Here is a 13,831-nt window from a genome sequence, read left to right as displayed (position 1 = left end):
TAGCCTGAAGTCCAAAATTTTGAAATGAGTTACTAACCCGATTCAACAAAAGGCTGTTGCACAATCAGTTATTTAACACCTTAGTATGAGTCCCTGTGGGCGAGTGGATAAGCGTCCGTTTTTTATTCTATGTGTTATCTGCACCCCCATGTGCATCCCAACTTTAACAAGATTAATTTTTAATACTTTAATCGTTTTTTAAAAATGCTATTGAAGTATTAATGAAAATCAACCTGGTTACTATTATTTCTGCAATTTCAGTACCAAGGAGTAAAATAAATATACATGTAAGTGTTTTCAGATGCTTTACAAAAAAAAATATGTTTGGTGCCAAAACATGAGAGAGTCTCTTTAAACGGAAAAGTTTTGGCAGTTACTCAGTCAGTCAGATGATGATAAATATAATGCATAGCATCATCGCTCTGGAGTACGAGAACGTTGTATACAGAGTATGTTTTTAGTCTTTTTACTGAACATGCGTCTGTTTATTTCGATGTCATAAAAGGTTTTAACTGTTTAAAGGAACTATAACATTATGAAACAACAAATCTGATTACAGATATCAGTGGCAGATCCATGAATTGACTTAAGAAGGGGTACGTGAAACTCATGGGCTTAATCTTTCCACATCCGCCCCTCCCTCAGAACAGAAATTGAATGACTTAAAATGTTGGACCGGGGTGGGGGTTAAACTCCCCTAATTTATAGTCCGAAATAGTGCATTTTTATCTTAATATTGTATTTTTTCCCGATATTGACTGACAACGTATTATAAACGGACGATTCAAAGGGGTGGGGGACGGCGCGCGTGCTGGGACCGATCCCCCCAACCCCCCTTAATCTGCAATTGAGTACATGCACTAAAACCGTCTCCGTAGCCTATTGGTTAAGGCGTTCTATACCCTTCATTCAATGGATTTAATACTTCACACAATTGTTCAGGACCATCAGCCAATGAGGTACCATAACTCCATATCCTTAATACAAGTTATGGCCCCTGATTGACTTAGGTTAAAGTTTTAGGCAAGTAAAATTTAAGGGAAAAGAAGTTGGGATTTTAATAAAAAAACTTCCATGGGTCACAATGAACCCAATGAACAATGTTCTTTAATCATGAGCTAACTGTTCAAGCGTTAACAGACACATTCGTGTGCAGACGAAACTTTTATTGTTTTTACAAGCACAGAACTTGTATTTAGCATTTACAGTTTCTATATAATTCAACTGAAAGTTCTATTTAACCATAATATATCAAATATTAAGTCACCATTCACTAGCGAATTGAGAAGGGGGCGCAGTCGGCGTGCGCTCCCTTTAAAATCGTCCAAGTTTACTTTTTGTGTCAATATATGAGAATAAAATAATAAAATACGCACATAATGCATCATTTCCAACTAAAAATTGTCTTGAACATGGATGGTCTTGATTGAGTAACCCTCAATCCTCCTGCAAATGCCCATAAGTAACGCCCCCTTCTAACGACAATTCCTGAATCCGCCCCTGGCCATTATATATTTTATTTATTAAAGTGACATACCAAGTGACTGAAGCTGAATTTCATTTAATGAATGAGATGGTCTGTAAAAGATTTTCGATTAATATCCAAAGAAATTTGCAGTCCTCCCGTTTCGACTGGTCATTGTTTGTGGATTTATTACACACAATTATAAAAAAATACTATTACAAAGTTGTCTCTTAAGGTTACGGGAGCCTTCACTGTCAAAAGTAAGATATATATAATTTGTCCCCCTAATGCCATAAAATATGGATGGTCCCCTTAATGCCTCAAAAATAATATAATATATACACTGGTCTCCATAAACCCTTCGACATATATACCTGTCCCCTTAAAACCTGCAACATACTTACAAATTATTAAGGAGACCGCAAATTACGTATATTTTTTGTTAATTAATTTAAGAAGCCTAAATCTTGTACACATAATAAATGATCATTTCAATACTAAATTATCAACAAAAAAGCAAAATAAAGTATAAAACAAAAAATATACAAATTGTCTCCTTAATGCCGTAAAATATATACGGTCTCCTTAATGCCCTAAGTAGATATATATATATATATATATATATATCTCAAAAAGGTGAGAGTAAAGCAGTTTTAACATTCTCATTGTCCATAAAGTCCGAGGAAAATCGCCCAAAATTTATATATATAAATATGTTAAAACTGCTTTACTCTCACTTATCATGCAGATAGAAAACTCCAGAGAGAAACGAGAAAATGTTGAATATTTATATAACTTGTGTGGTGTTATTATTGTTGAAGTGAATGCCAACATCCCTACGTTTTCCAGCTCAAAACGAACATCAAAAAGGTTCAACCACACCAAACCCTTCTGGAATGAGGAATTGCAAGGCCTTTGGAATCAGTTAAGGGCAAGTGAAAACAAGTTTCTAAGTGCAGGGACCGTGAATAGGGCATTAAAATTACGCTTGCACTCCGAATATGTAAGAGCAAGAAATCATTTTGACAAGACTCTCAGGAGAACAGAAAAATGTAATAGAAGGGACATGGCCATAGAGATTGAGACATTTGAAGATCATAATCCGAAGGAGTTCAGGTACAAAATCAAAGCGCTTGGGTCACGGAAAGACTCACGAGCCAGACGGCTCCGTTAAGAATGACGAAACACGAGTGTTTGACCGGTGGAAAGAGGACTTAAAGACATTGTACAACTGCTAGGAATTCGATAACTTTGACAACGAACACTACAATCGTGACAAAATCCACAAATTTTACTTGAAAATAATGTAAGTGAACCTTAACACTGTCTCCGACACTTTTTGCCATCTTTGCAAGCGATCTCGTCAATGAAATTAATGATTTGGGCAGTGACATAGCTATTGGAAACAATCAGGTGGCTATTCTTATGTACGCTAATGACATGGTTTTTATGGCCGAGAGCGAAGAAAAGTAACAATCAATGCTTGATGTTCTCAATAGTTGGTGAAGACGTTGGCGTCTAATGATCAATACCTACAAGTCACAATGTATGCACTACCGGAAAGGACGTACACAAACAACACAATTTAATTTCCGCATTGTTGAAAAATGGTAGATAAATGCAAATACCTCGGTATTATTTTTCACGACAAATGTGATTTCTCGTCTACATGCGAATGTCTGTCTGAGGAGGGCGGCAGATCACTTGCGAGTGTCATTAATAAAGTGCATACATTAAAGAACCTTGGATTTAATCCCTATGATTGTTAAATACCTGCGTCCTGCCAGTAATGGACTTTTGTAGTTCTGTGTGGGGATACAAGCAATATCAATATTCAAATAACGTTCAAAATCGCGCCGTAAGGTACGCTCTTAGGGTTCATCGATACCTGCTGTAATAGGAGGCACTGGATGGATTCCTGCCCGCTATCGCCGATTGGCCAGCATGTTACGCCTCTCGAATAGACTTATGATCATGGACCGTAACCGACTATGTGTTTGAAATGGACTATAACCGGTGCACTAATATTTGGTCAAGCGAAATGAAGATCATTATGACAAAAATTGGATTAATTGACACTTCCAACAATACGTTTACTGTTGATCTATCTAACTTAGTCAGCATATGTAGGTTCCATGCCAAACCTAAGAATTAATTGTCAGTTTAAACAAGAACATAATTGTGAAAGGTATTTGAACTTTGAACTGAAGAAAAACGAACGCTCTTTACTCACTCAATTCAGAACATGAATACTTTCATTGCGAATTGAAACTGGGCGTTATTTAGGGGAACCAATTCTAGACTCTAGCATATGTAGGCTGTGCGACTCCCAGGCAGTTGAGATAGAATGTCATTTTGTTCTCAAATATCAAGTGTACGATGTTATTAGTACCATCTGTTTTGGACAACCTTTTGTCCAATGATGACTTTTTAAATCTGACTGATTTAAGAAAAAACAACATTCAATGCAAAACCATGTCAGACAATTAGCGAAATATATTGTAAAAGCATACACGCTAAGACGAATTGTCCTATTCTCTTAACTTCTGATATTGTGTTGATAAATGCGATTCGCTCTATTATCACTTTTGATATCACATGTACATTGTACACATAAACATCTTTATTTATTTATAATATTTCTAACACAATCATTGTGTACAATTTATGTATCGTTTTAATGTATCATTTTGCAATAATTGCACTTAACTTGATTGATTTTTTTTTTGTTTTAAATCCAGTCATTAATATCAAAAGTGCTTCATTGTTTGTATATCTGCACGGTCACATACAATTTATGTTTTATATGAAACTATGCTCCATATACCGCCGATATAAAGATGACGTATAGGACCGATGGGCCGGATGAAAATGTAAAACTATTCATTATGAATTGCTATTATGATATGTACACATGTCACTATCATAAACAATTGACTTACTTATATGTAACATGGAGAATAACATGCACTTAAAACAAACCACAATATGCATGATATGCATAATTAGTTGTTCGTCTGTGGTTTGTAAAGACAATGTGGTCAACAGTTGTGCAGCGGTTAGGTCGATCAATAATCCATTCCAACGATCAACCACGCCTGTGCAAGTTAAGTTGTTTTAATGAAGTGATGTTGAAATGAGCATAAAGTGGGACTCAGTCAAAGGCAATGCAAATAATAATGACTTCTGATAATAATGATGAATAATAATGAAAATGTATTTTGTATTTGTTTGGCACTTAGTTTGCACTATGTGTTATTCCTGGAAATTGGTAGAATATTTTTATACCAATGCGTAGACATTTGACACTGGAACATTGATAACAATTGCATTTTTGTTTTATATTTAAGAGTAAGGAGTTATTCAAGCCATTTGTGAAAACAATTGAATACAAAAGGATTTAACTGTGCATTAAAATCTGTACTATAACCTTACTATTTACTTGATGGTTGTGAAAGGATCACTTGAACTCTTTTTATCATCCATTTAGTATGACGGATAACGGTTATAACCACAGTGTTTGTGACCCCAACCATCGATATCCAAGCGCCGACAGCGGAAGGGGTTATAATTCATATATAATACTCTATGATTGCATGAACGCGTGACATGATTAACAATGGATGTAGAAAATTATGATCAATCCCATGTCAAATCATTTTAACGGCAATCCAGGTGAAGACAACCAACTGTCCTCGAATGTTGACTTTGTAAGTAGTTGTGTCCCCTCGACCGTTATGTTACACATTGACGACAATTTACGTAACAATAACCATCTACATCCAAACGGAGGTAAATGGGGACGCCAAGCCAGTCGCGCACCAAACAAAGTCACTCAACATCACGGATGACTGTTTAGCACCACCAGTCTAGCACCACCACGTGTAAACGATTTAAATCATACGTGCTTATCGGTATTAGTAGCCACAGTGACCAAGAAGGGCTTGAGGACTTTCTTGAATATGACATGGAATACAGAGTAAACACGCTAGATTTCTGGTGACTCTAAAGTTGCACAGCTCGTGGTTGACGACGAGCAGACCGAGGAGTAAACCGAGGCTGTATGGCCGCCCGGCATCACGTGCCGCACTTGGCTGAAAAGGATAAACTACTTACAGCGATACGAGCCTCACGACAACGACAACACTGTAGACTTGTTACAACCGTTCTCTTTTTATCTGTACACAATGAGCTGAGAACGGATGTCCTACAATGCAACGGTGTTACAACGGCAATATCTTACATAGTATCCTAACTTCGTGAAAAGAACATTCCAGTCTTTGATGTATCAGAACATTGGTCACTTGACCTTAATTAAGACACTTTAAATTACATATACAGTCGTGATTGTATTATGTCCAACTCCAGGTTATTTCAATGGCCATTGCATCGAGAAATGCGGCGTGGCCTTTCTATGGCACGGTGATGCAGATGACAAAGTAGAGATAATTTCGACCGGAAGTGATAGATTGGCCACTATCAGGCTCTGCCTTTATGGAAGTTCAATAAAAATACATGTGTACTTTGTGTAAGCGAACCACCCTCTAGAAACGTTTAAAATGGACGCGGACGCTACATGTATATCAGACATCTGCACAACATTTTATGGCAGCAACCAAATTGTACTATTAGGATACTTTAATACTAGGTTCCCCAAATGTGATGCACACTCAGACACACGACCAAGAGACGCCGACGTGATTAACATGACATTGGTATACATTGAAGGCTGTTGCTTGCTGATTATTTCTATGTCATACTGATGACCAAATATTTATTTTAGTTTAAGTTATTGCAGTTTGTATTTTTCTGATACTGGACATGAACTAACTATTTGCAATCTTTCAATCTTTCATGGCACTCAAACCTTCTACACATCAACCTTTTCAAATGATATCAACATGATTTGGGGTCACCAGGCATCGTTTATTCACATACAGTGTATTTGATGCTTTTAAGAAATGCTTTTTTCAATAACATTACACTTTATAGATACCAGTATAATTCATTTTGTAAAACGAACCAATTTCATTGTTGTAGTCTATATCCGGGCGGTTTTTCACACACTCGACGAAAGTTCATACATTTTGTTTGTTCTGTATTCATAAGGACAAACCACGGGTTGCTCAACCGGTAGAGAGTGTCTAGCATTGTTTGCTTTGCTTTGTTTATCAACACTACATGTAACTAGAGCAATGCCATCTGTTTTAGGTAGCATTGATAAAGACGCATTTCCGAACTAAACAAACTACTTAATCCACAAACAATGGTCGTGGCGACATTTCGTTGAATCTAATGAAGCTACACAATATCAATATGACATCATCGTTTATTGTTCATTGTTCACCTGACCAACGTGCTGCCATTAAGTGTAAACTAAGTGAACGATGTCTTTACCAGAATACATATATAAACATCTGTATATATAAACGGTAACATGATTTAATATTTTTGTACAGTGCCCAATTTCTGAAGAAAATATCCTTTTTACAACGAATGTTGTGTATGCCTTTTAATTTCTGCGAGAGGAACTATTTCGAAGATACAATGTATTATGGGTGACAGGGTCAAATTATTTAATCTCTGACATTTCAACCCCTAAATTGCCTGTTTTTATGTCACCTCTTTCTGAACTAGATTTTTGTTTTTGACACGATACATGTCTCCTCTTTTGTTATCACTTTGTTTCAAAGAACTAGTGTATAAACATAATGCTCTGTGGATTTAGTCTACATATTCCCGCTCTTAATACAACTGCATATCCCATATGCATGAATAATCATAGTGATTTCATCTGAATAAATGATTTCATCAATATATGCAAGACACAATTTCACACCTTTTATTATAATTTAAAACTGTGTCAAAACACATAATACTCTGCTATCACAGGACTTTCCCACAAACTGTGACCACATGACATTCTGCTTAACACAATTGTCTGTGTTCTAACATAATGTAATCATGTCAAGAGTCACAACTCTGCACTTACTAAGCGTAGTCCCACGCAAAATCCCAGGTGCACATTTTCGTATACTGCTTAATGAACGCAATAAAGACTTAAGTTTTGATTGTATATCAATCAAATATACAGTTACCTATAAAGTAGTTAGATATCAATGAGAGCTCGGTTCCTTTCGATAACCAGCCAGTTGCACCCATGCAATTAGCCATTGAAATTGTAAAACTTTGTATAATACAGCTTGATATAATTAAGGCTGTAAATACAATAAAGTCTCTATTAATTATCCGATCTTTAACTTACACAGTAGTTAGATATTAACCTTATCGTGTTTCCTTTTGAAAACTAGCCAGACACGCCCGACTGGGTTATGACCCCTTGAATTTGTCATTATTGCAAAATCTGAGCCGCACAGAGCTACATATAACTTTTTTTTACTTAAAGTGTACTTTCTTGCAATCAAGAAAAGTGAAAAGCCATTCATTAAAGTGTAATAGCGATTTACTGGTACACTAAATTACAAAATTGAATGACTTATTTTATTTAATAAACTTCTATAGTACATAATTATATAAGAACTTACACAAAATTGAAATGTTGCTCATTACAAGTCCTGAATAATTTAAACATCTTTACTACTTTCATGGCTTATAGCCTTGTATAAGTTTTACAGGATATTGATTCGATTTTAACAAACCGGTTTAACTTTTAGTCAAAACGGCTAGCTAGAACGGTAAAAAATACTCTGAAAAACGTTACGCCCTATTTATTATTTTTAATCGTACCGGTACGAGCAGCTTTTTGATTTTATGTCGTAATGGGCTATTTGTGAAGTGTATTTACGCCCATTACGACCCCTATCTGTAGCTTTGGGCTGTACAAAACACGCGATGTCAGTAGCGCAGAGGCCCTCGTGGTTTAGCTAAGGCAAGGGTCATAACTCTGCAGTTAGTTTGGTACTTATTGATCGAAGCTACAAATCAAACCCCAGGTTCACATCTTCACATGCTGTTTACAAATTGCTAGATTATTTTTTTTTGCAGATTCGTGCGACACAGGATTGTATGTTCTACAGGCTATTTTTTACTTATTCATTATCCATTTCTCTGCATTTACTGGGTGCAACGACACGGACATACGGCCGAACGCAGGGCAGGGCAGGGCAGGGCAGGACAGGGCAGGGCAGGGCAGGGCAGGGCAGAACAGGGCAGGTCAGAGCAGGCAAATCAATCAGAATCTAATCAGGATACCATGAGAAACATGCCAATGCAAGATGTCTCCATTCAGTCGGAGTCATGATGACCCATACACAAGCTTCTAAGCTGTTTTCAAGATGCTATCGGAATATTATATATAATAAAGCGCCACTCTTTTAATTCCCATACCAAGGTGAAAATACGCATTAAAGTAATACTATGAATGCAACAGTATGATGATTTAAGTAGAGTGTAATCGAAAATACATGTTTATTATATTTAAAAATTACATTGTATATGAAAATGAATATTACAAATGTTTTTATTTTATTTTATTATAATTTAACATCTAATACGTATTTGTGTTTAACTTAATTTAGAAAAATTAAGAAACACATAATATTGATGATAATAAAAGAAAGTATATTGATGCCATATTGACATACAAGACTCGATACTTGTTAGGGGAGATCACAGCGTAGGGAATTGTATTGAGTTCATTTAAAGTGTTGACTGCTGCCCACTAGTGTATATCGTTTTCAGAATTACAGTTGAAGATAAACATAACAAAAATGTGTAATGTCATATCATGGTTCATATTCTGGATGTTTTTATTTACGTGTAAGTTACCATTTTATTATTTGAACGGATATCCGTCAAATGCTTAATTGTACCAATGTTTTAAATTATATATAATAACAACTGATTTAGCGTAGATATACGTATAAAAAGCAATAAATACTTCAGGTTATTCCAACCAAAGTTGTTTTGTTCAGGACTAGTTGTTTAAACTTTTCGATATTCATGAAAACAGTATAAATATAAGATTTGGAGGAATTATAAAGCAGTGGTTAGGTTAATTCTTAATATTGTTTTTAACACACAAAACAGTGAAAGATCCGATTTACTTATAGCATTTATAAATATGAAGCAAAAGTTTCATTGTAAAAATACCTTTACATATAAATCATGATTGAAATGAGAGCTCTCAAATGTAATGTAATTTAATTTTGCTGTCAAATTATGGTCTACTGGGCAGTTGCCTAATTCCGGATTTGCCTACAAATCGGAAATCGTTAAAAAGCGTTTCAGCGACCGTGATTAATATAGAATGATCCCAGTCAATGCAAGAGACCTCTATAGCTAAAGAAACAACACAACAGTGCAGCTTTGTGAGAATAATCACAAAATAAATACCTCTAAAATGTCGCTTTTCCAAATATCAATATTAAGACACGTGGGGGATGAAGTCATACAGCGCGAGCTTTTATATTTAGGTTCCGCAGGAGTATCTTTAAATACTAGACCTATTTTACGAAGTTTGTGAGCTATCGTCAATCACCAAACACAATGCGAAAATGCAAAGTAAATAAACTGCTGATCCCATTGTGTTTGTGTTGTGCAGCATTTGATATGAAAACGAAGCAAAAAAGGAGCAGATTTGTACTTTCAAAATTTTGCAAATTCGGACAAATTAGTAGTTCGGATACATCGAAAATACACATATGAATACTTCGGAGAAGTATATAATTTATATACTGGTGAAACATTTGATACATGATTTTCATTTGAATAGCATTTAAATATTTGTATATATTGACTTGATGATCTCTACTTTGTTCTTTGAAAAAAATCCGAATATTTAGGCATTGAAAGCATGCTTTTGGACGTCGTTTATGTCCTCATTTCGTACTGAATATTATATTATAATTAATTGTTTTTTCTTTTATTCTTTTTCTATTTTGGTCGATACAGGACCCAACATTTTTCTATTAAAATTTCATGCACTTATGTTAAGTTATTGGGATAATATTTTAAGAAAACTTCAAAATTGATCCGAAATTAGGCAATTGCCCAGTGAACGGAAAATGCTGTCAAAACCATTTTTTTCTAGGATTTTTTTTTTTACTGCGCTATGTTTCGATAATTTAATCATGTAAAATAATTCATATCAGTTGTGATGCCCGATTTGGGATATTGAAGGTCTTTTCAACGTTGGAACATACGTTTGGATCTGACAGACCTGTCTCCACTGATTACACTGCCTCACACCAGCACAATACACATATCGGAGTATGCTTTAAAACAACAGTTACGCATATGATATATATTGTATTGTATACTAGCTGTTGTTTTATCATCGTTGATATATTTTTCTAGATACCTTCAAAAAACCTGCTTGTATATGAATATTTCCACGAAAAGAATTATAACTCACTTTCCAGTGTCTCGTTGTTTGATCAACTATTGTTACAGCTAGTAAAACTATATATGGGTTTCAAATAATGTCCGTACACATTTGTTATGTTTTTTTCTTGAAAGGGCTTATAACCGAGCAAAACTTGGCCGATCTCTATTCAGGCTACATGTATGCGTGTATAAAATAGGTCTAGTTTCTTTAAAACGTGTTTCTTCAATAAGCCTAAATAAAAGACGTAAATGTGACGGAACCAGAAATTTTCGTTTCAAAAATCATATCGAGCGTATAATAAGCCGGACACCAACATTTCGCTAGAGCGTAACCAAATTGCTTTCGGCAATTTTCGTCATTGCCAAATCCGTCATTTCGTAAAAGAGCATTTACATAAAACATTTACATAAAGTTCCTTCTTCGAACAATCGAATGATGACTGGTGACTGGACTGGCAATCATTGGAACAAATGAAATGTAACGAGAAGGAATAAATAACACAGATACAAATGTAAACAAAACACAATGTATATGGCATGAAACTATTTCAAGAATAGTTTATGTCCGTCTACAATGCAGCGCTTTGGTAATTCCGTACCAACAGGCAACCACAACAGTGCAATGCCACTGCCTATACATGTACAGAGTACAAACATTTGTATATCATTGTTTTGTTTACGAAGAGGTGACAGGAAGTTTGTAATTATGATTTCATTTTTACTGCATTAAATTAGTAATTTGTCGCTTGAATAAATACGAGTCAAGTATACAAAATACAAACGATGGAATATTATGTATTTAGAGTTATCCGACATATGAAATGGAATTCAGGGGAAAAGGATCAAGAGTTGTCAAATTCGTAAAAGATTGTTTTGCTATAAAAACGTATTGGTATTTATAAATATATATATGTTGTTATAATATATAACCGGTTGTCCGGTTAGCGCAGTGGTTAGCGCACCCGCTTCTCACCAAGGCGACCCCGGTTCGATTTCCGGCCTGCGTGCATGTAAGTTTGGTAAGTGGTCACCAAGCCGGACAAGTGGGTTTTCTCCGGGTACTCCGGTTTCCCCTACAACACAAGACCACACTATCGTGCAACATCGTGCCAACGAGAGTGACTTAGAATAAGTTAGCATAGCTTTCTTCACAATCGTTGTAATATATATATGGTTTAAACTAAATATATATCTAACATGGAGAATAACATGCACTTAAAACAAACTACTTAATGCATGATATGCATAATTAGTTGTTCGTCTGTGGTTTGTAAAGACAATGTGGTCAACAGTTGTGCAGCGATTTGCTCGATCCATACTCCATTCCAAAAATCAACCACACCTGTGCAAGGCCATTGCCTAAACACACACAGAGTACAAATAGAGATATGAATATGATTTAAATGTTGTTACATGAATAAATGAAGTTTGATTTAAATAATTCACACACAATTAAGAATGTACTGAATGTGTTATTGTGTTTATTCGTTCAACGAAAAGTAAAAGCAAAATGCTCCCACTGACTTGAAAGTGCCTTACAAATGCATAATACATTTTCAAATCACAATTACTTGCCTTACCTTTGACTGAGTGCCAGTTTATTCTCATTACAACATCACTTCATTTAAATATCTTGACTTAGAAAAATGACAAGTGTTGACGTCAATCAACAGCGAGAGCGGTTATTATTTAAATTTCATGCTATATGATTGCATGAATGCGTGACATGATTAACAATGGATATAGTCGATTATGAACAAACCTGTGTCAAATCATATAAACGGCAAAATAAAGGAATACAACCTTCTCGAATGTTGACTTCATAAGTAGTTGTGTTCCGTCGACCGATGATGATAATTCAATCGACAGAGATTGAAATATTCGTTGAGCACAAACATATTACACAGCAACACCCATTGCAAACAAACTAGAGTCATTTTGCCTCAATGAGGTCGTTATGACACACCTTGACGATAATTTACGTGGCCGTTTAATCGACCTGTACACTGAAAACGTCTTTGACCACACGTCATGCTCGGAAGAGTCACTAGCCAACTACATGCATCATCTCCCACGTACAGTCAATGATCAGGAATCCCTGCACCAAGAAGAAGCAACTGGAAGCTTTTCACTCAACATTGGGAATAGTCAGATCCGGCAGGCAGGCGGGAAAGGAAACCGTAACGATAACCATCGACATCACAACGGAGGTAATTGAAGACGCCAAGCCCGTCGCGCACCAACACAGTCACTCAACATCACGGAGCCGGCATATTGTTTCCAGCAGTAACGTTGACGCAGAGGACGGTTCATCACCCCACGCTTAAAGAGTTTAAATCATACATGCTTGTTGGTATAAGTAACGATTGTGATAAAGAAGGGCGTGCGCACTTTCTGGAATATGACATGGAACACAATGCAAACACGCTTAATTTCAGGCAACATCTCGTAGTGACTCTAAAGTTGCACAGCTCTTGGTTTACGACGCGCAGGCCGAGAACATCGACAACGAGGCTATATTGCCGCCCGGTATCTCGTGCCGCCCATGGCTGTAAAGGAGAAACTATTTACGGCGATACAGGCGTCACGACGACGACAACATTGTAGACTTGCTACAACCGTTCTATTTTATCTGTACAAAATGCAACGGGTGTAACAACGGCAATATGTTACATCGTATCCGAACTCCGTGAAATGAACATATAAGTCTTTGTTACTTGACCACAATTCAGACGCTTTACAATACATCAACATTCATGATTGTGCTTACATAATACCATGTTAAACTTCTGGTTATTTCAATGGGGGTTACATAGGGAAAAGCGGCTAGTCCATTCTATGTCATGGTGATCTCGATGACAAAGTAGAGACAATTTCGACCGGAAGTTCTGCCTCTATAATAGTTCAATTGTAATAATACAAGTCTACTGACCATCAGCGAACCACTCTCTTGAAACGTTTAAAACGGAAGTTGGCGCCCTATCATGCCTCTGCTCAACATATTGTGGCAGTAAACAC

At 36.0% G+C, this 13,831-nt stretch overlaps 1 protein-coding gene across 1 annotated transcript in view; it reads left to right on the top strand.

The window, feature by feature from the left end:
- The first annotated feature begins 9,128 nt into the window (after window positions 1-9,128).
- LOC128235210 (hemicentin-1-like) overlaps window positions 9,129-13,831 on the top strand; it is a 42,340-nt gene continuing 37,637 nt past the window's right edge. Inside the window, exon 1 of the mRNA XM_052949978.1 lies at window positions 9,129-9,244. Within this exon, the coding sequence (XP_052805938.1) occupies window positions 9,196-9,244 (49 nt within the window). The 5' untranslated portion in view covers window positions 9,129-9,195. The remainder of the gene's footprint in view (window positions 9,245-13,831) is intronic.

This window comes from Mya arenaria, chromosome 5, assembly GCF_026914265.1.
Source record: "Mya arenaria isolate MELC-2E11 chromosome 5, ASM2691426v1".
Lineage (NCBI taxonomy): Eukaryota > Metazoa > Mollusca > Bivalvia > Myida > Myidae > Mya > Mya arenaria.
This window is presented reverse-complemented; position numbering and strand designations above follow the sequence as displayed.